This window comes from Camelina sativa, chromosome 5, assembly GCF_000633955.1.
Source record: "Camelina sativa cultivar DH55 chromosome 5, Cs, whole genome shotgun sequence".
NCBI classification, from domain to species: domain Eukaryota; kingdom Viridiplantae; phylum Streptophyta; class Magnoliopsida; order Brassicales; family Brassicaceae; genus Camelina; species Camelina sativa.
The window spans coordinates 27861991-27886442 of NC_025689.1; the positions used below are offsets into that span (position 1 = coordinate 27861991).

Sequence of the window (24452 nt, forward strand, 5' to 3'; positions counted from 1 at the left end):
ATGGCATTGGCGAACTCCTTGGGGTTCTGAACAGCTTTACCTGGGAATTGGCCAGGCTTTGGGGCAGAAGTAGAAGCCGATTGGCCCTCCATGTACCTTATCTTTGAATTCAGAGTTTCGAATTTGACGTTCAGATCATTGTAGGAACATTCCATCCTCTGACTAAGGTCAGCGAACTTCTTTGCAGTATCCATGGAACCGCTAGCTTGGCCTTGAAGAATTTGTTGCATCATCTGCTTCATTTCTTGATCTGGGGTTGGTGTAGGCTGAACTGGTTGAGGGCGGAATCCTGGCGGTGGTGCTGTGGGAGGTTGGTAACCGTGCTGGAACTGTTGTTTTGGAATGAATCCCAGATTATAAGGCACAAAAGGTTTTTGTTGCCCTTGCTGTTGTTGTTGCGGCGGGTACACCTGATCTTGTAGATTAGCAACATTGGTACTTCGGTACGACAAATTGGGGTTCGTCTTGTAGGGGTTGTAACCTTTGTTGTATCCACCCTGATTCTGAACATAGCTGATCTCCTCACTCTGCTCACCCTCCCCATCTGGAACTTGGAAAGGGTCGTCCTCAAAGACGAAGTGGACGCTCCTCTGCTGGCTCAGCAAGATACGGTCAAGCTTCTTATTGACATTCTTGAGGTCCTTCTTGTACTTCTCTTCAGATCCAGCGTCGCCGTGAAATGTGCGGTCATAATCCTCGTTGTAGTTGCCGTCGGACTGAGCGAGATTCTCCACCAGTTACCAACCTTCATCGACATCCTTGTTCAGGAAGTTACCATTAGAAGCGGTATCAAGCAGCATACGTATTTTGGGAAGGACACCACGGTAGAGGGTACTCAGTAATGACTCGTTGCTGAAACCATGGTGTGGGCACTGGCTGTGGTAACCCTTGAAACGCTCCCATGCTTCACAGAATGATTCTGAGCTCTTCTGAGTGAAGCTGGAAATCTCATTCCTGAGACGTGCTGTTCTGGAGTTGGAGAAAAACTTGGCCAAGAATGCTTTCTTTCAACCATCCCAGGTGGTGATGGATCCCTTGGGAAGGTTTTTCTCCCATTGATGAGCCTTGTCTCCCAGGGAGAAAGGGAAGAGGCGCAACTTGTAACCATCCTCACTCACGCCGTTGATCTTGGTGAGACCACAAAGACGGTCGAACTCGTCCAAGTGGTCGAGTGGATCCTCCATAGGCAACCCGTGAAACTTGTTTCCTTGGATCATGGTAATCAGACCACTTTTGATCTCGAAGTTGTTGTTCGGCACGGCGGGAGGGACGATTCCAGCACGTTGAGTGTGAGTGTTCGGTGCATCCCCAGCACCAATGTTTCGCGGTCCCTGATGTGGTTCATGCTGTTGTTCCATAGTGACGTGTGCGAGATGCTCAACGGGTTGACGAGCTTGTCGTGGGCGTTGCAACCGGTTGATTTCGTCGATCACAGGAACGAGATTCTGATGCCCTCTTGATCTGGTGTGCATGCAAGGTTGCAATCAACAGGTTCCTGAGATGCAAAACAAACAAGCAAACAACCAAAACAAGTCAGTACTCAGAATGATAAGTGTAACAGAACTTAATCTTGCAAAACTTGAAATCTCAAATGTAACAAAACGAATCCCAAATGGCAACGGCGCCAAATTGATACTAGGATTTTTGTGTGTCTTATCCTAGTAGGTTCAATTAACCTTAAGTGTTGTAGTATTTAAGGTGTCAATCCAAATGGGATGTTGCTAGCAATCAAGATGCAATCAAGGAATCACAAGTCAAGCCAATTCAAAAAGAGTGTTTTTTCTAACAATCCTAGAATGACAAAAATGCAAACGGAAATGTGTTCTGGAACTAGAAACGAGAATGCAAGACAAGAAATGAAAATTAATAAAAACAGAAACGAGTCTAAGCATGAACTAAAAAGCAAGAAGCGAAACAATCTCAGGAATGTAATATCAATCAAAAAGATAAAAGTCCTAAGGATGGGAGTAATTGATGTCGGTGGAGTATCCTAGTCTACAGAGTGTTTAACATGCCACAAGCAATCTATCCCTAAACAATGAACATCACAACTTAGCTAATCCAATCTCTTGGTAAAAGCTACTCAGACTCAACCACTTCCATACCTAGCTCTCGCTAGAGAAACGTGGTCGAGCAGGCATGACAAACAAGTTCATTCACGTCAACAAACATCCTAGACAACTAATCTCTTAGGCTAGGAACGTAAGTCTCTGGCACTAGTTGGTCAGACATTTCATCGAACACCTTTTGGGTGTGGAAATGTCTCGAACCTAGTTCCAATTGATCAGAGAGAAACTAGTAATTCTAACTCTAGTCCAGAAGGGAATCATACAAATCAAGCTTAAACACCCTACATCCTAAGATCCTCCCCCTAATCTATCCCATCCTCAAGAACTAACGCACTACTCAGATCCGGAAATCATCATCAACAATACAAACTCAGAAAACATTGAAACAAGCATTCTTAGATAGGTAAAAATGAGATAAACAAGTTTGTAGAAGAAATCAAATGCAAATACTCAATGTATCAAAAGATATCTGAATACAAAGTCTGGGAACGGTTCTTGGTGGCTAGGGAAACCTTACAAAATAAAAACGAGATAAAAACTAAGATGTTGTCGCGGAGACTTAACAAAACGTATTTATAGTAAAGACATAAAATCCCTAAAACTTAAAACGACAAGATGAAGAGTCGGTTTGGGAATCTCCTGAAGCGTGTAAGATGGAACGTCTTCCTGACATGTGCGAACGAGAAGTGGCTCGAGTGAGTGATGGCGTCGGCTCAAACGGTAGTCGACGATGGAGTGATGGCGCGACTCGAGCGGATGTGTGATGATGGAGTGATGGCGCGACCCGAGCGGATGTGTGATGACGGAGTGATGGCGCGACCCGAGCGGATGTGTGATGACGGAGTGATGGCACGACTCGAGCGGATGTGTGATGACGGAGTGATGGCGCAAATCGAGACAGCCTGGCTCCAAAGTCTCCTAAATACCTAAAATACTCCAAAATGCACGATGTATGCGAAGATAATGCAAGAACTACCTAAATATGAAAAGTGTACAAAAGAGAGTAGAAATTCATGCAAAACAATTAGTTATCCTAACTAGATGCGTGACAAAAACATGCTTAGCAGAGACAAAATATAGACATATCATATGGCTATACTCGAGTTCAAGAAAGGAATGTCTGCAAAGTTCGAGATGACAGACCTTGGTAAACTCACATACTATCTCGGTATTGAAGTGAAGCAAGAGATAGATGGGATCACAATTAAGCAAGAAGGATATGCGAGAAGGCTATTAGTTGAGGCTGGACTAGCAAGCTGCAATCCGACGTTGATACCAATGGAGTTCGGATTGTAGGTGTCGAAAGCACTTGATGAAGCTGAAATTGATTCCACTCGTTATAGGAGATTTGTTGGCTGCTTAAGGTATTTGGTACATACTCGCCCCGACCTTGCGTTTGCTGTTGGAATTATTAGCAGGTATATGCAGAGTCCACGCAAGTCGCATGGTGAAGTCATGAAGCAAATCTTGCGTTATCTGAGAGGAACTGCTTCATACGGACTGAAGTACAAGCGAGGAGGATCAAAGGAGCTTGTAGGATTCACTGACAGTAGTCACAACGTTGATCAGGATGATGGGAGGAGCACAACTGGTCATGTGTTCTTCTTTGGAAGCACCCCTGTTACTTAGTGTTCGTAGAAACAAGACACTGTTGCGATGTCATCATGTGAGGCCGAGTTTATGGCTGCAACAAAGGGAGCTAAGCAAGCGATTTGGCTTCAGGATCTCTTATGTGAAGCTACAGGATGGAGAAGCAAGCAGATCATGTTGTATGTCGACAACAAAGCTGCTATTGGTCTCGCGAGGAACCCTGTATTTCACGGTAAGAGTAAACACATTCACAAGAGATTTCACTTCATTCGTGAATGTGTTGAGAGGGAGCTCATCTATATTGATCACATTCCTGGAGCTGATCAGAAGGCAGACATTTTGACAAAGGCTTTGGCAAGAATTCAGTTTATTGAAATGAGAAGGTTGCTAGGAGTTCAAGATGTTGCGGAAGAATATTCAAAACTTAAGAGGGAGATTGTTGGATAAGCTTTGAACCTTAAGGCCCAAGTTATTCTTACAATGGACTGTTAAGAATAAGAAAGAAGATAAGCTCAAGAAATATTTAGGAGTAATCTAAATATTGGTGTTTTCCTAATAGGTTTAGGATTTGTGTTTTGATATAAAGGCTATGTTGAGTTGTGACATAAGCCATGAGATTAAGAGAGAGCTTTGAGAGTGTTTAGTTTTGAGAGGATATTTTCTAAACACATTAATAAAGATAGTTGTTCTTTATATTTGAAGTTTCTCTTTAATCCTTTTAATCCCAACAATTAAAACTTCCACTGCAGCGTTTATACATCTCATCAGCTGACAAAAAAACAAAAGAAATGGGATCACAAAGAGCATGATCGTTTAGGACAAAGATTTTTTCAGTGACAGAGACATATCTATACTATTAATTGGGGAGCACACTTAAGGATACAAAAAAAATACAAAAAAACATGACATATATCCATGTTGCCAAACATGTTCAATTACTTATATAATTAAAAAAAAATAAACAATATATGGTAAACAAAAACTGTTAGTCAAAAATCTAATACTTATGGAAACAATAATTACAAAATTAATTATAAAATAAAAATTACCCTATATTTTTGGAAGTGGTTTAAAGTTTAAAGTTTGCTTCCATAAAAATCAAAGAATTTAAATAGAAAATTATATATATGTAAAGATATTTGATTTGATTTTAAATTGTGAGTATTTACAGAAATAACAAATCAATTTAATATAATTAGATAGAAACAAATAATCATATAACTATAATATTAATTAGGGAGAACACTTAGGGATACAAAAAACAAAAAAACATGACATATATCCACCATTTAAACAAACAATCATAAAGTTTCATTAAAAATAATTAATTACAAAGTTATATTTTGAATCTGTAATTTTTATGAATGCAACCTTTACAACTTTGAAAAAGTTTTTTTTATTACTTCTACATGATCAAATTGAATTGCATATACTGTTTTGACTCATTATTTTTTATTTTTCTTTTCTTTTTATTAGTTTTTAAATATTTTTAACTGTTGTAAAACACTTGATGGACTCTATCTGACCGGCCCATCTATTAGCCTTAGTAGTTTACAGTCCATTGTACTAAGGCCCATCGGCCATTACTTAAGCCCATTCGGCTATGTCCTTTACTTATGTCGGTTTGTACTTGGTCCCTATGGGAACCTATATATATGTAATCTCGGATTCATTATCAATAATAAGAACAAGAGCTTTAACCTAAACCTCTATTTACAACACGTTATCAGCACGATAGCCTCTAAACCCTAAAAACCCTAAAGGCAGCCGCCGATCTCTTCTTCTTCCCTAAAACCCTAAACCGCCTTCTTCTTCTTCTTCTTCGAGATTCATCTTCTTTATCTCGAAGATCTCTTACTGATCCACGAGCATCCTTAGCTCGTGATCAAGTTTCTATCGATAACTTGATCGAGGTTCGTAGTTCGCGGAATTGGGGGTGAGTTCGAAGTGCGAAGCAAGGAGCAGTTCGTGAGGAGCTGTTCGAGAGAAGCTGATCGAGGGAAGCTGTTCGAGGAAGAGAGGAATTACCGAGGTCTTTAGCTCCCGGTTCATAACCAGTCAGAGATCCAATTCGGTGAAGGTAAACAAAAGTTCTAAACCTTCTTAAAACCCTATGAACGAATTTGGATTTAAGATTTATTAAAACCCTAAAAGAAAAACAAGTAAACAACCAACATAGACTAAGATCTCTAAAGCCTAAAACTTAAAAGTTGAATCATGTTTAGGTTGTTAGATTTCTTGAGAATTAAAACCAATTATCTCTTAAGATTAAAATTTGGTTGATTGCTTGTTGTGATGCATAAGAACCTAGAAATATTTGTTGAATTAAACTGTTCTAGGAAATTAAAAATTGATCATTCATGCATCATAAGGATTCGAGTAGGGTGTTAGAAAACAAATTGAACCATAGATTGTTCTTGTTAGATTCGGCTGCATAAACCCTAAGATCTCGAATTGAAACCCTAAAATCCGAAATAAAATATTAAGCTTTGCTAAGGAATTAAAACTTTAAAATTTCGGAATTAAGACTTGATTAGGATAAGTTCCTAATCTAAAATATAGTAATTATCCTAAAGCCTAAGATATTTCCTAAAACATAAATTTAGTAAATCTTAAACTAAAAGGAAACTTTAAGAAAAAGGAAATACTATCTAGGATTGTTGCATGCATTTGATTTTGTTGTCTTGCATGCATGAGGATTAAACCAAACGAAAATATACATAAAGGCATGGCATGGTCGGTCTCATTACCGCATGACCTAAGGCATGACCGGTCTCATTACCGCATGACCTGAATAAATGTTGCATGGTTCAGTCTCATATACCGCATGCTAACTATCGGTTGTCTATCTTTGCAGATGGCAAACCTCAAAAGCCTTGAATACCCAATCCTGCAAGCTTCTGGAAATAACTACTTGCAATGGGCAAATGACACTGAGATTTATCTCGAGTCAAACGGATTGGAAGAATGCCTTGACGAAACATTGGAGTGCGCTAAAAAGAAAAAGAGTAAGTGCCTCCAGCACATACATCATCACATTGCTGAGCCTCTTAAGAGCCAGTACCTCTTCCTAAAAGATCCTCTTGACCTTTGGACACAGCTTAAACGCCGTTATGGGCACCAAAAGACGGTGCTCCTTCCAAAGGCAGAGTATGATTGGAAACACCTAAGGATCCAGGATTACAAATCCGTGGAAGAGTATAACTCTGAGCTTTTTAGGATTGTCTCACTCCTTAGGCTGTGTGGAAAAGAGGTGACTGAGAAGGAGCTGATTGAGAAGACTTTGTCTACCTTCAGCCCTAATAACCGAGTACTCCAGCAGCAATATCGGCACCAAAAGCTTGCCGATTATGGGGCACTCATTGAGTGTTTACTGCTCGCTGAGCAGAATGATGAATTGCTGATGATGAACAGTGCTATGAGACCTCCTGGTACAGCCCCATTACCGGAGGCAAACAAGGTTGATTTGGGTAAGAAAGTTGCTGCAGAGGTCAAAGAGCCTAAAGAACCTCTAGAGGCCAACTACGTCCACAAAGAAAGACACTACGGCCAAGGCCGTGGTGGCAGAGGACGTGGTGGCCGAGGAGGCCGAGGAGGCCGCGGACGTGGTGGTAGAGGCCGTGGGTCTTTTAAACCACACGCTAAGGCCAAATCGGCCTGTAACCGATGTGGTATGACAAACCACTGGTACAAGAACTGCAGAACTGCCAAACACCTGGTTGAGGCATACCAAGAAATTTTAAAGAAGAAACCCGAGGCTAATCTAGTGCACCTCGATGATGAAGGAGACTTTGATCATGAGAAGGACGACTTGCTAGATTATGAGACTTCCGATTGCCTTAAAGATTTAGATTGAATTTCGTTTTTATTTTGGTTTAATTTCTATGCTTTCTATGATTTAAATTTCTTGTAATGGATAATTGCTTTGATTTATGCAATGGATTTTATTTTATAAAACTTGTCTCGTAAAATACAAATTATTGTCCTCTTAATAGAAATGGCCGAGGACTTGAGTGAACTAGTGGTGGACAGTGGATCCAGCCACACTATACTAAGAGACAAAAGATATTTCATAAACCTTAAAATGAAAAGTGCAAATGTTAGTACAATTGCGGGTATAGCAAACATGATAGAAGGCTACGGCCAGGCTCACATTTTGTTACCTAAGGGTACACATATTGAAATAAGTGATGCCTTATTCTCACCCAGCTCTAAGAGAAACTTATTGAGCTTTAAAGATATAAGACTAAATGGTTTCCATGTTGAAACCAAGGGTGAAGGATCTAAAGAGTTCCTATACATTACAGAAAATGTAAATGGACAAAAGAAGATCCTAGAGACTATACCTGCACTAGCCACTGGTTTATACCATGCTAAGATCAATATGATAGAAGCTAACCTAGCAAAGCACAAAATGTTCAATGAACAATTCACTCTATGGCATGACCGGCTTGGCCACCCGGGTCAGAACATGATGCGTAAATTAATCCAGAGTTCAAAAGGGCACAACCTCAAAGAAAGAACAGTTTTCCCTAAAAATGCAACTTGTGTAGCATGTGCACAAGGGAAACTTATTGTAAGACCCTCACCAGTAAAAGTCACAAGAGAAACTTTAAATTTTCTGGAAAGGATACAAGGTGACATATGTGGACCAATACACCCACCAAGTGGGACTTTTAGATATTTCATGGTGATGATAGATGCATCAACCAGATGGTCTCATGTATGCTTGTTATCCACAAGAAACTTAGCCTTTGCTAAGATGTTGGCTCAAATCATCAGATTAAGAGCACATTTTCCGGACTTTCCACTTAAGACTATACGTCTAGATAATGCTGGTGAATTTACATCCCAAGCGTTTAATGATTACTGTATGTCCATGGGGGTGAGTGTGGAACATCCTGTGGCACATGTCCATACACAAAACGGATTAGCTGAATCCTTCATTAAACGTATACAAATGATAGCTCGACCATTATTAATGCGATCGAAGCTTCCCGTGTCAGCTTGGGGACACGCGGTCTTACATGCAGCAGAACTCATACGCATTAGGCCATCTAGTGAACACAAATATTCACCATCCCAACTATTAACGGGTCAAGAGCCAGACTTGTCCCATCTCAAAACATTTGGTTGTGCCGTATATATACCAATTGCTCCACCACAGAGAACAAAAATGGGACCTCAAAGGAGGATGGGAATATATGTTGGATATGACTCTCCCACAATCATAAGGTATCTCGAGCCACTCACAGGAGATTTATTTAAGGCCAGATACGCGGACTGTCAGTTCATTGAGTCCGAGTTCCCTACATTAGGGGGAGAGTCTAACAAGCTGGTCAAGGAAATCACATGGAATCAAACATCCTTAAATTGGCAAGATCCTCGCACACACGCATGTGATGCAGAAGTACAGAAAATAATTCATTTACAGCAGCTAGCTAATCAATTGCCAGATTCCTTTGCTGACCCAAAGAGAGTAACAAAATCGTACATACCAGCTTGTAATGCACCAGTACGTATTGATGTTCACAAGGAACACAATAACCAAGTTGCTACAGAGTCTAAGCCACGTTTGAAACGGGGTAGACCAGTAGGTTCCAAAGATAAGAATCCTCGGAAGAGTAAAAGAGGTGCAAATCAGACCGAGGCTATAGGGATTATAGAACAACCAGACGTTGTCACAGAAACTCCTAAGGTATCAAATGAGGCTCAGGACGCTGAGACCCAAGAACCTGAAGGAATTGACAACAATGAGATCTCGATAAACTATATTATGTCTGGTATACAATGGAACCGAAAAGATGTCGACATTGATGATATATTTGCATACAAGGTAGCACTTGAAATAAATGAGGATCTAGAACCCACATCTATATTAGAGTGCACTCAAAGTAAAGATTGGCTTAAATGGAAAGAAGCCATTGATGTGGAGTTAAACTCTTTAAAGAAGAGAAGTGTGTTTGGTCCGATCATAAGGACAACACCTAAAATCAAACCAGTTGGACACAAGTGGGTCTTTGTAAGGAAAAGAAATGAGAAGAATGAAATTGTGAGATACAAAGCACGGCTTGTAGCACAAGGATTCTCTCAAAGACCCGGCATAGATTATGAGGAGACATACTCCCCTGTGATGGATGCAACGACTTTTAGGTATCTAATAAGTCTGGCTGTAAGAGAAAAACTGGATTTGCGGTTAATGGATGTTGTAACTGCATACTTGTATGGTCCACTGGATAATGAGATTTATATGAGATTACCAGAGGGTATAGAACACAAGAAAAGTGGTTCTAGAGACCAATACTGCATAAGGCTAGACAAATCGCTTTATGGACTGAAACAGAGTGGTCGAATGTGGTACAATAGACTTAGTGACTATTTGACCAAGGAAGGTTATAAGAATGACCCGATCAGTCCATGTATATTCATAAAGAAGTTTGCAAACAAAGGATTTGTGATAATAGCAGTATATGTGGATGACTTGAACATCCTTGGAACCTCTGGGGAAATCACCCAAACAGTCGAATATCTTAAGAAAGAATTCGAAATGAAAGACCTAGGCAAAACAAAATTCTGTTTGGGGTTACAGCTTGAGTACAGAAATAATGGAATCCTTGTGCATCAAAAGGCATATACAGAAAAGGTACTCAAGAGATTTAATATGGAGCAAGCTCACTCATTGACTAGCCCAATGGTTGTGAGAAGTACAAAAGTGGATAAAGATCCATTTGCTCCTAAGAAGGACAATGAAGAAATTCTTGGTCCTGAAGTGCCTTACCTCAGTGCTATAGGAGCGTTAATGTTCTTGGCTAGTCACACTAGGCCAGATATCAGCTTTGCCGTGAACCTCCTAGCAAGATATAGTTCTTGTCCGACCAAAAGGCACTGGAATGGTATTAAACATGTTCTGCGTTACCTTCAGGGAACGACAGACTTTGGTCTTTACTATACTAACTATAACAAAGATGGTTTAGTTGGTTTTGCTGATGCAGGTTATCTATCCGATCCACACAATGGTAAGTCACAAACAGGTTATGTGTTTACGCACGGCGGTACAGCGATCTCTTGGTGTTCCATGAAGCAGACTTTGGTAGCCACATCCTCAAATCACGCGGAGATCCTTGCCATACATGAAGCCGGCCGTGAGTGTGTTTGGTTGCGGTCTATGACTCAGCATATACGGACGGATAGCGGATTAGAAGACAACAAGGAAGCCACGGTCATCTATGAAGACAATACAGCCTGCATCGCACAACTCAAAGATGGTTACATCAAGGGAGATCGGACGAAGCACATACTGCCAAAGTTCTTTCACACACATGAACTACAAAAGGCCGGAGAAGTTCAAGTGGTACAAGTCCAATCATGCGACAACTCAGCCGATCTCTTCACCAAGGCACTACCGACTACAACTTTCAGGAAGCTCACGCACCAGATTGGAATGCGGAGGCTCAAGGACTTAGAGTGATGCTTGGAACAGGGGGAGCAATGTGTGCTGTACTCTTTTTCCTTCACCAAGGTTTTGTCCCAATGGGTTTTCCTGGTAAGGTTTTAATGAGGCAGCATCCCCTAAGCACATTGCAGCGATCTCATCCTCGCATAGGCACGGTCATCTCGTCCAAGGGGGAGTGTTGTAAAACACTTGATGGACTCTATCTGACCGGCCCATCTATTAGCCTTAGTAGTTTACAGTCCATTGTACTAAGGCCCATCGGCCATTACTTAAGCCCATTCGGCTATGTCCTTTACTTATGTCGGTTTGTACTTGGTCCCTATGGGAACCTATATATATGTAATCTCGGATTCATTATCAATAATAAGAACAAGAGCTTTAACCTAAACCTCTATTTACAACATTAACTTCATTTTTTATTTTATCAATACTTATTATAATGGACTTCTATAATTATGGCTCCTAAAGACTTTGGGTTGAATTAAATTAGACATATTTATGTTTTCTGTCAAAATGTATATATTATAGGTCTTCTCACTATTTTTTATAAATTATCTAATATAAACAATTTAAACAAATTTTTAAAAATTAAAAACCCTGCGCAAAAGTGCGGGTTGGTCCATAGGTTTACTTCACAGAAATTAACCCCAAATAATTTTAGTTTTAATAATACATAACTAATTAAAAAAAACTAATGTAGAGGGAAAATTAGATACGAGACGCGAACGGGTAATTTAAATTAAATTTTATGTGAATCCAAAATTTATGGTGAAGCGGTTATTATTTCAAACGTTTAGAAATTTGATGAAGGTAAACCAATATAAGTTTATGTTATAAATGTTATACCAAAAAAATATATTTACAAATAAAATGTTATGTGGATGTGAATCTTTTACCTACTTTCTTATTTGTTGGACTAAAATATACAATCTCAAATTGATAAAATATTATTAAAACTATGGTAATAAGATTAAAAAAAAAAAGACATAAAGTATATGGGATGGGACGGGTTCCAGAAACACATAAACAGATATACTATCTTTCTCTTACTATTTTTTAATGTACTTAAATCTATTCATCTTCTTTCAAAACCAAACTGAAAATAAATTGGTACAAAGTTAGATTATGAATGGTAATAACATTTTTAACATTCATAATTACAAATGTAACTCCACATAATCCAAACCTAATTACAAACTTAATTCTTTTAAAATTAACCCCGCACGTATGTGCGGGTCCAATCTCTAGTTATTATTAAAATGTTGAACAAGAAAACAATATCTAGCTTATATTTCTATTTTAATATAAGAAAAAAAAATCATGTGTAAAAATGGTGAAAAAACAGAGATGAAGGAAACTCACCACTGGGTTGATATGGTACGCACTTAACTCCTCCTGACGGTGAAGATCCGTTGCAGCAAATTTGTGTGGTACTGTTGAAACCACAGATTCCACGAGTGGATGAACATTCTTGACACGGTACCTCATCGATCACCAGCTTCATCTCAAACCCTTTTCTTAAAACGCTTTCCAAGTGAGTCAAATTTAATTATCTCTCTTCTGGAACGAAACTCATTCGAACGTTAACTGTGAAACTGCCTTTGCAAAAATGCTGGTAATCAAGGCTTTTAGACATTGTAAAAAGACAGAAAGCAGGACATGTATAACTCGATAGGTATGAATGCTTGGGATCACAATGGTATGAAACGGTGAGGTTCTTGTAATTATTTAGGGAAAGCTCAAAGATTTCGGGAGGCAAGGTTATAGTATTGAATGCAGAGGAACAAAATGAACCTAAATGGTCTGATCTCGCTAGGGTAAGAGTTTTAGATCTTTGGTTTACTTGTAGAGCATAGAACTCTTGATCTGAGATGAATAAAGAAGTGATGTTATTGTTGCAGTGAAGCTCCAACAACGGATGACCGCAAGGTTTGTGCCGATTCCCTCCCCAAAAGGGGAATCCAGCAGTGATATTCCCACACTGAAACAGAGTCTCACACCACCCGAGTCCTTGCTGGTTACTTGAAGCACAAGGAAGCTGGTAGAATAAGGAGAAGAGGAAGAACAAGATCAAACTAGTACTGAGGGGATGGTACATGATTTATTAGATTAATGAACAGTGTGTTTTCTTGTTTTGGTTTTTATAAATTAAATAAGAGCAGAGCAAGCAACTTAATTAGTAAGAGAGAAAAAGAGAAGCATAAAGACCAAGTCAAGGTGAAAATAGTGGACATATACATATTGACTGAAACAAGGTTTTTCTTATGGTGGTGAATGATGATGAATGTATGCAATGATGAGATATGAATGAATGGATGGTAAGGTGTTTCAATTCCCCTTATGCAGTTGCAGTATAAGAGGTGTCAATCCTATCTGAGTGTTTGTGAACAATTAAGACATGCATATGAGACTAAGTCAAGCCAAATTATAAAGGATGTTTGTCACTAACAATCCTATGATGGAAATGCAAAGTGCATAAAGTAAAACTACAAGAACTAGATGCTAAATGTAAATGGAACAGAATGATTATGACTAATATGAAGCTAGAACAGAAATAGAAACTACAATAATGAACTAATGCAAGACAATAATGAACAGGACAATAAGTAAATGCAACAGAAATGCAAATAGAATGAGACTAGAGATAAGACAGGACAACTACAAATCATAAACCAAAGTTCTGGGGAAGAACTCGAGCAAGCACTCGATCGAGTGTAGATCGAGTGCAGGGTCGAGCTGGACTAAACGCAAAAACAGAGCAACACAATAAAAACAGAGCAATGCAAAAACGAATCAAACAACAAGCAAGCAACAGGATTAAGACTTAAAAATCAATAAACAAAGAAGGTCCTGAGGAGGGATTCATGGGCTGAACTAATCATTGTGGTTATCTAACTTGGTCAACAAATCTCAAGCAAACTTTGAGCTAATCTCTAGACATATAAATCTAAGACAAGTTTCATCCACTCTCATGGCAAGAAACAATCAAACCTATGCATCTCTAGACTTGTTCTCACATAGTAAAGAGTCTACACAAGCAGGCATTAAGCAATACATCTCAAACCAAACAAGACCTCTAATCTCTTAGCAAGCCTAATGGTAAGCTCTAGATCTAGCCTTATCTATGCTTCTTAAACATTGGTGTGATGCTAAGAAGCTTGAAATCAGATCCTACCCTCTCAGATATAGGATCAGCATTAAGAACATCTAGCCTAGAAGAGATCTACAACAATCAAGCTTGACCAAATCACACAAACCACAAGATCAATCCATCCTAACCCATCCTCAAGATCCTAAGCAAACTACTCACAACAATACATGATGAACAAAGTCAAAAACCCAGAAAATATTGAAACTTGCATTATTAGAAAGATGAAACAAAGATCTTCAATATTGATGAAAGGATCAAACTCAAATTCTCAATATTAAGAAAGTTATGAAACCAACAATATTGAGGAATTTAGTCTTTTTCAAGTACAAGATCTAAGAAAAATAAAAGTGCAAAAAGAATAATTCCCAAAAGGGTAAAAACTAGGTTTAGAGAATATCTAAAAAGCTAGACTCTTTTGGTGGCTGCAGGTACAAGGCTTTATATAGGAGAGGGAGTGGAAGCCCTAAAAGTACTAAAAGACAAAATAGTCAACGGCTCGGTCAACTCGACCTGTGCTCGGTCGAGTGGCAGGTCGAGCTGGCTTCTCTCGTGCATCCTCCACTCGGTCGAGTCCTCCTTAGCACACGGTCGAGTGTGTGGTCGAGTTGGACTCTGGACCTTGGTTTTTCAGCCTTAACTCTCTTGCTTTCCCTTCATGATTGCTTTACTTCTCCTCAGCATTGCTTCCATGCTCCTTAAGCTCCAAAATCACATGATTATGCATGAAAAGATGCAAATTCAATGCAACTAAACTCTAATGCATGATTAGTCCTAAAGCTATGCAATAATGGTGAAAATGGCTAGCAAAAGATGCAAAAGATGTGAATAAACTAAGGGAAAATATGGTAAAATCTATGAACATCAATGACTTCTCTATGTTTATATTCTAAGCTAGAAAACAAAATTAATATAAAGAATCTTGTGTGGGAATGAGAGGGACTTGTTGGTAAACTTGTACCAAGCTTATACCATATTTTCTCCTATATCTGTTTTTCAGTTATTCATCCTTTAGAGTTTAAAGTTGCCATAAAAGCTTCGGAAGATTTGAAAAGTCAAATGTTTAGAATTTTCTCATCACTACGGAGACTGATTTGATAGCGAAGAAGAAAAATGTAACAAGAGAACAAACATTGTTTTCTTTTATTTTCCAGCTTTTAAAAGCTTTCGGCGCATCAACCTCATAATCTATCTACACTTCGAAAGAGAGGAATGAGAGTGATTTGCCGATAAACCTAAACCATAATAACTCTAATGTATTGTGTTTTTGATATCTTTTGTCCTTCATTTAGTATTTGTTTTGAATCATTTGTCCGTTTTTGTGTCATTTTGATATTTTCTTGAATATGTGATTAGGTGTGGAGACGATGTGCTAGATTTGGAGTCTTTTGGTTGGATTCAAACTTAACTAGAATAAAGAAGCCGGAAGTGACTTTTGGACATCTCCAAGTTGAACTGAATCATGAAGTCTGGACAAGTCTAGAGAAGTCTAGTGAAGTCTGTTGACAAGTCTGGGGAAGTGTAAAGAAATCTGGTGAACTTTGTAGACAAGTCTGCTGAAGTCTAGAGAATTTTAGAGCAGTCTGGTGAAGTTTGTAGACAAGTTTGGTGAAGGCTGGTGAAGACTGTAGATAAATCTGCTGAAGTCCGGAGAAGTCTGCCTTTCTGCCTGTGTTCCAGATACTTATTTTCTTTTTCTGAATTTTTCTATTTTAACTTTTATTTTATTTCTTTTATTTTAACAAAGGTATAAATACTCCAAAGACTTAATTAGCAACATATTCTATTTTCTGAGTTTTTGGCTACACTTGAGACTGTTTGTGAGACACATTTTTTTATTCTAAAGATCCATCCTCTTTTACAATTTGGAGAAGATTTAAACCCTTTTCTTGTTTATTTTATTAATCTATTATGTCTTTTTCATCTCTTTGTGTTGTTCAATTCAATATGTGTGAGTAGTCTCTTTATTGGGGTTTAGGGTTTTAAATAGGGGATTCAATGTATTGATGTTTTGATTGTTATTTGGAGTTCTTAATCTTTCATATTCTCTTATTGCTAGAATAAGACTGATCACCTTGTTCTAGATTTTAGGTTTTTCTATGCTTTAAAAGTGTTCGATAGAATGCCTGAACTAATATGAATTGAGCAATGTATTTCTAGCCTGTGAAAGTTGATGTTAGGACGCATTGTGAACTTAATAAACTTGATTGTAATGCAAATTTGGCTAGGAGGTTGCAAATGAAAGTTTAGCAAACTAATAGTCAAATTAGTTTCTAAAGCCTTGAAAGAGGGTTAGTCTATTATTGTGTTCATGTTCTAGAATGGTTCTTAATTATTGAATTCCATATTTTATTTTCTCATTAGTCATTGATCTCTGAAATACCCTATGACCCAATGTTTTAATCTCATAATGACGTTTATTTTATTTGCATTTTTATTTACAAACCTGAAACCAAACAAACATTTGTTCGCTTTATCTATATACAAGACTTGCAAATTTTTAGTGTACCCGTTCTTGTGGAGTCGATCCTGCATATACTGCCTCACGGTTAAGTGTATTGGGTAATTACTAGAGCAATCAAGTTGGTGCCATTGCTGGGGACCAATTGCGTTACCTAGAGATTTAGGATTAGTTTATAGTCTAGAGAATTTTTATTTACAGTTGTTAACTAATACTTTTTTCTTTCTTTTTGGTGTTTTTCAGGTGTATGACCAACAGTGCATGTTCTTCACACGTAGAAGAATATCATGAGGACTTGGGTAAGTTTGAGAGAGAGAATAGGAGAAATAAAAGACTTGCTGAGTACAGCTAGCAAGCGAGAGTGTCCTCACCATGGCTTTGCTCTAGAATCACTCATGAGCACGTTCTACAGAGGAGTTGATGAGAGGTATAAAATGGCTTTGGATACAGCTAGCAATGGAAATTTCATGACCAAAACCAAAGGAGAGGCTCAGATTTTAATCGAGAACCTAGCTGTTAGTAACAGTAATCATTGTGTTGATAGGACAGTGAGAAGCAGTGGAGGAGGAGAATAAAAGCAGATTGCTGAGTGCAAAAGTGGAGCAGCTTTTAGAAAGAGATCAGAGAAGTGTGAATTATTGTGATGATTCAAGAGAGGGTCAAGTTTATTAAGGGGATGCTGGGGACAGTTCTGAGGAGCTCCGAGCTGAGTTGAACTACGTGAACGTTCAAAGTAATTATTAGAACAATGGTTTCAACCAGGACTATAAGAACCACCCCAACCTCTCTTACTGGAGTACTAATGTCCTACAGGATAAGGTATATCCACCACAACAGTTTCAACAAAAGAAGTTTATACCAGGGCATGAAAACTACAATAAGCCATTCGTGCCTCAGGGCCAAGGATAGGGAAATGGGTATGGTCAAGGAGATTTTCAGCAAAACCCTCAGTTTAACAACTTCCAAAGAAGTTATCAAGCACCAGTTCAAGCTCATGTGAGCACCACTTCTATGTCTTCTTCTCGGGACAATGAGATGAAGTTGATGATGTGGCAGATTCTTGAAGGTCATGTAAAGAATACCGCTGACATCAATTTTAAGGTGGATAACATGTATCACAATCTCAATGGGAAGTTAACGATGTTATCTTCACATGTTAAAACTCTTGAAAACCAAGTAGCTCAGATTTCTTCTGTCTCTACGCGACCTGCAGCTGTTTTACCTGGAAAAACTGAACCCAAAAAAGAAGGAGCATTGTTATACTAGCTGTAATGATTCAAGAAGAACCTGAAGAAGTTGCTGACAGATGCTTTAAGAAAGTTGTGAATGCTAACATTATTGTTGAGAGAAAAGTTATAACTGTTGATGTAGCCAAAGATGAAGATGAGCCACCATATGTTACCCCACCACCATATGTTCCTAGGCTCCCATTTCCAGGTCGTCTAAGGGAAGCTTAAAGACATGCTGAAAAGGAGAAAGCTCGCCTTGATGAAATTATGAAAGAGTTTCACATCAAACTTCAATTCCTGGAGTCAATAAAGAATACAAAAACATAAAAGAAATGTTTGAAGGATGTCTTGTCTAACAAGAAGAGCATTGAAGAAGGACTCATGATGATTTCAACTAGGAAGGCATATGTGCATTTTGAGGAGCAGGAAAAATATCAAAAGAACAAGGAGAAAATTCTTGCAATCGCACACTTGAAAGAGGAGACAGAGATGGTTGGTTATGAATGCAATGCCATCATCCCGATTGAGATTCTTAAGAAGTTTGGAGATCTAGGGAGTTTTGTACTACCTTGCCAAATTGGGAGATTCATGTTTGAGAGATGTTTATGTGACTTGGGAGTATCAACTTGATGCCGCTTTCTGTGTCAGAGCGTTTGGGAGTCACCAATTGTAAACCGTCAAGGATCTTCTTATTGCTTGCTGATCGTTCTGTGTGATGGGTTGGTGGAGGATGTGCATGCTAGAGTTGAGAACTTCTACATTTCAACTGACTTCACGGTCATGGAGTTTGATAAAGAACCACATGATATCCTCTCATTCTTGGTCGCCCATTCTTACATACCTTGGGGCTATGATTGATGTCAAAACGCAGCAAATTTACTTGCAGATTGGTGATCATACTCAGGAGTTTGACATGAAAAAGTTGTTGAAAAAACCTACTGTTGGAGGACATGCCTTTTCAATTGAAAGCATTGATGATCCAGAGGATAAGTATCTGAAGACATGCATTGGTTGGAGTGAGGTCAAGGAAGTCCTGGATGGAGACCCTCAAATTCCAATAAAAAAGGTTGGTGCTACATGCAATGTTAAGCCCAAAAGGATCAAGGGATATCTTCATGTAACATTGAAACCCATGAAGTGGGTTGGAGATACCATTAAGTATAAAGTGCAGTGTAAGGGAACCTCGAAATTTTTTTCAAAAGCTAGGGGTATTGTAACTTCAGAATTGAAAGAAAAAGGTCGAAAAGCTGTGAAAAGGTTATGAGTAGAGTTCTGAAGCTGAATATGAATGATTGGGACCTTGTTTTTGGAGCAAGTCCTCTTGCTCATACCCATTAGTTCACAAGAATCTGGTCAAGCTAGTGACATGAAACAAGCGCTTTGTGAGGGCAACCCACCAGGTATTTCTCTCTTTTACGAATTATTTTTCTTTTAAATATCTTTTGAGTCTGTTGGTAATCTTTCCTTGTATTTGTTTCACACCGAGACGGTGTGAAGCGAGTCTGGCTGAGGGTGTCATGTGTCCACTAATCTTCCTTATGTGTTTTTCTTTTGTTGCTATCTTTTGAGTCAGTCAATTTATTTTTTGAAGCAAAAGTGTGTTTTATTGAGTCAAAATAATTTATGAGAACTATGAGATTTTCTTAGGGAATTGAACCATGCTTGGTTCATTGCTTAGGGACCATTTAGCCTTGTTTCAGGATGACTTGGCAGTTTAGAAAAATCATGACTAGATCGCTTTATATAATCCTGTCACTTTGAAATTTGGATGATTTGAGCTTGACCTTGTCTATTTAGACTTAATATAGACTTATTATATCTCTCGTAGTGGATTGGTAATCATGTAATGGATCATACATTCAGAGTTTAATACACATTATTTTTTCCACTCTTTGTAAACTCTGAATGGCTAGACTCATTTTTCATCTAGTACCACACCTTTAACCCTATCCATGCTTCATACCACTTGCATTCTTATATCATCATCATCATGTGCATTCATATGCAAAAACTACAGAGTATACAGACCGACATAGCTTTCCTCTAGTTAAGATTGTGGTTGTAGATTTTTTGGGTAGTTGATATTGAGTTGTGGCTGTATAGTTATGTTCATAAGCATGTATTGAGCTTTCATGATCAGTTCTTTTGATGCAGTCTTTTTAAGACGAGAACCGGTTCCACTCCCCAATTTTAAAAAAAATAAAAATAAAAGAAAGCATAAAATGGGAATGGAGAAAGAACGGAACCGGAAAAGTCAGTGTAGTATTGGTTATAAAAGCATTTAAGACACTTATAATTTGTTAGGGGTTTTGTATTAGTTGGTTTGATCCGAGTTAGAGGGAAGTTGTGTACTTCCCAGTTGGTCTGTGTCTCACTGTGATTTTGCATAATGGCATGCATCTGTTTTTGTTGCTGGAAACCTTTAAACACTTGAGCCACCTTGAAATTTCCCTACGACCTAGACCATAGCGTGTTCGATACCTCCTTTGTGAGAGTGCACGCATTTACTAATGAATGTTAAAAGGTTAAGTTATCTGACTCTGAAAATCTTTGTGTTCTTGGGATCCAATGAAGTTGATATGGTCATGGCGAAGTACGCGTTAGTAGTCTTTTGGTTGGATTCGAACTTAACCAGAATAAAGAAGTAGGAAGTGACTTTTGGACTTCTCCAAGTTGAACTGAATCATGAAGTCTGGACAAGACTAAATAAGTCTAGTGAAGTATGTAGACAAGTCTGGGGAAGTGTAGAGAAGTCTGATGAAGTCTGTAGACAAGTCTGGTGAAGTTTATGGACAAGTCTGCTGAAGTCTAGAGAATTCTAGAGAAGTGTGGTGAAGTCTGTAGACAAATCTGCTGAACTCTGGAGAAGTCTGGTGAAGTCTGCTGTCTTTCTGCCTGTGTTCCAGATACTTATTTTCTTTTTCTGAATTTTTCTATTTTCACTTTTAATTTAATAAACGAATAAATACCCCAAAGACCTAATTAGCAACATATTCTATTTTCTAAGTTTTTGGCTGCAGTTGAGACTGTTTGTGAGACACATTTTAGGAGTTTAGAGATCCATCTTCTTTCACAATTTGGAGAAATTTCTAAACCATTTTCTTGGTTATTTCATTAATCTATTATGTCTTTTTCATCTCTTTCTGTTGTTCAATTCAATATGTGTGAGTAGTCTCTTTATTGAGTTTTAGGGTTTTAATTAGGGGATTCAATATATTGATGTTTTGATTGGTATTTGGAGTTCTTAATCTTTAGGTTCTTGGTTTGATATCTTGTGTTTTTATTAGTTTTTAAAGCTTATTTCCTCATTGTTTTGTGCATATTCATGAGCATTTAGGTTGTTTAGGCTGCATTGTACATCAAGTCAGGTATTTCAGGTGTTGGAGTGGAGATATACGAGGAAAGTGTGCTTTGGAGCCAAATAAGTCAAGAATTTGCAAGGAAATGAAATAAGGACAAGGAGGCCGAACAATCGACCAGCCAATCGACCAAATGGTCGATCACCGCATCACCAGATTCTCGGACTTCAAGCAATCGAGCAACCGATCGACCATTTGGTTGATCAAAACTCTATCGGATCCTTCGGACATGACACAGGACAAAACAATCGACCAATGCATCGACCAAATGGTCGATCGTGACGCGAGCCGAAACTTCGGAGACCAGAACGATCGATCTAGCGATCGACCAAATGGTCGATCGAGACGCATGCGAGACTTCAGACGTCAAGGTGAGAGACTTCGGAGACTTGAGCGATCGACCAACCGATCGACCAAATGGTCGATCACGAAGGAGGACCAATCGACCAAATGGTCGATCATGTGGTCGATCGTGTGCCATTTTGAGACCAAAACCCGGTTTGTTCTGGTTTTCTCTGAATTGTTTAATTTTAATCCGGTTTGTTCCGGTTTAGTTTATGCTTTCCTATAAATACTTTGACCCTAATTGTGGAGACTTATCTCTTATCTCTTATCTTATCATTTATCTCTTGTATTAGTTTTTGTTAAGCAGCCACCTAGGGTTCTTAAGCATTTCCATACTTGGGTTTGTTGAATCTTTGGTAGATTTTCCAGTTTTAATAGCAATTTGTCTTTCTAATCTATTAATCTACAAGCTTTTATTATGATTTCACAAAGACAAACCTCTTTCCTTTGTGTGATCATGATGATTAGTGAGTAGATCTTTTAAGAACTTTGGGCTTGGTAGATTAGGGAGATAGATGGTTGATCTTTGATGTCTAGGGTTTATTTTATGCATTTCCTATCTTGATTAGTGATAATATTGCTAGATAGCCTTGATCAAGCTTAAATCTAGACTTTAGGATTTCCATGCCCACAAGGTGTTTGATGAAATTCCTGAACCAAACTTTTCAAGAGCTTTGCATTCCTAGCCAATGGAAATTGATGATTAGGGTGCTTAGTGGTATTTGAACTTGTTCTTAATGCATGCTTGTCTTATGATTACCTTTGAAAATTGTTGATTATCATTTGACTAGCATAGGATCTCTATCATGGAAGTGCATTGATTTGCATTAGTGTTCTAGCCATAGGATTGTTCTTGATTGTTACTTAGACATATAGGATTGATTAGCTATCTCCCAAGTCAATTACCTTACTCGAGGTTCTCTTGTTAATTCTTAAATTTCAGTATTATTGCTATTTGTGTTTTGTTTGCCTTGAGTTTGCATTTTCTTGTTTGCTATATTTGAGTCATTTTGATAGATAAGTAGTGACATAAGAACTTTTACTTGATAAAGAATAGATTAAGCATTTTGTGTATTCTTGGTGTGTTGATTGATTGCAAATTGTGGATTGATAATAATTGATACTAAAAGTTACTACATCAATTTGGCGCCGTTGCCCGTTTGCATTCTTATTGACCATTAGGATTTCATCTTTGCTTGAGACCATTCATTTACTTTACACTGTTTGTTACTTGGGTTGCATTGGTTGTTTTGTTTTCTCTTTTGCAGGGAGAAAGGAGATGTCTTCCTACATGAAAGGTTCAAGAGTTATTGAGACAACACATGTGGAGTCTATCCAAACCAAGCCAACACAATGGATTAAGGAACAAGAAGTAGAATCCTTCCCTCTTTGCGAATTCACGACAAAAGTGGTAAGTCCCAATTATGTTGGAGGAATTTTTGAGGAGAATGTTCAAATCAAGGATGTATTCCTCCAACAAGCCGAAGAGTCTATAAAAGAATTTGAATTACTTCTTGGATGCACGGTTGATGAGAAGCTTGTGGTAAGATATGACGACCAATTTGAACCCATGGAAATCATCATAGGCTATTCAACCAAGAGCAATGAAGATATAATAGGTGTTGTTGGGAAAAAATTTGAAGATCATTGTGATTTGGTTGTTGAATATATGGTCAAACAACATCTTAGTATACTCTCCACCAAAGATGTGAGCTTTGATGAACCGAGGAAGATACTCTTTGGGGAGATTAGGATGAGAGAGTTTAGGGGTTAGTTCTACGATGAGTATGATCCAGGTGATACATGGATTCATCTCACTCATTCCGATACACTCTTTAGGCCTCCTTCATTACTACGGGTATCACTCCTTCCTTATACTTATCATTTCGTTTTTGTTTTGTTGGTCTTTCTATTCCACCTTTCTCACACCGAGACGGTGTGAATTAAGTTTGGGGGAGTGACTAACCATCTAACATTGTGTTCTGTTTTGATTTTCATGTTTTCTGTGATGCATTGTTAATAGCTATGTTTTGAGAAAAATCAAAAAAAATTTGAAAATTTTGAAAAACCAAAAACAAATGCATGTAGCTTTGCATATTCATTCTTGTGTTTAAGATTGAGTCTAGAAGCATTTAGTATGCATTTTCATTTGCATTTGGGATAATAATGAAATTGCCTTGTAAAGGTAGAGTTTTAGGATTGAACCCACAGCCCTCATTTATAGTTTATTGGTGCTTGTTTAATCTTTGGGAAAAAATGAAGAATCTAAGCTTAAAGCATTGTATCACTTGAAAGCATTTTCTTCTAGTGTAAAGCTTGCTTGATAATTGCTACATCTCTATATTATTTGAACTTTAATTTGATCTTTAAATTATCTTGCATATGGACTATGAATGCTAGCTCATGGAACTTTCATTTGGGTTAACTATCTCTATTTGCCACTCTATTTTGTTTAACCCAATCTCTTGCCACACCTTTGAACCCCAGCCTTTTCTTTCAAGCCTTGTATTGATTTGTTGAGTGAGGCCTTTTCTTGATAATGCTATAGGTTGTGAAATCTTGAGAGTATTGAGAATGACAAAGAACTGGCTCTTGTTTTAGCTAGGCTTGGAATCTTTATAGCTAGCTAATAGGACTGGTTTTGAAAGAAATAGGTGGTTAGAATGTTGATTTGGGTTCAAGTTTGGGAACAAGAGAGAATAAGAAGGGAAATAAAGGTTTACTTGGTCAAAAGAAAAGAAAAATCTCTAAGGTTAAGTTAATTATAAGCTCTAAGTCTCAAAGAAAAAGGATAGAAA

At 38.1% G+C, this 24452-nt stretch overlaps 1 protein-coding gene across 1 annotated transcript in view; it reads right to left on the bottom strand.

Moving 5' to 3' along the window:
• The window catches only part of LOC104789649 (LEAF RUST 10 DISEASE-RESISTANCE LOCUS RECEPTOR-LIKE PROTEIN KINASE-like 2.8), a 42327-nt gene extending 29117 nt beyond the window's left edge, over nucleotides 1-13210 (bottom strand). The window contains 3 exon segments of the mRNA XM_019245391.1: nucleotides 4389-4427; nucleotides 12475-12655; nucleotides 12956-13210. Coding sequence (XP_019100936.1) covers nucleotides 4389-4427; nucleotides 12475-12655; nucleotides 12956-13210 — 475 coding nt within the window.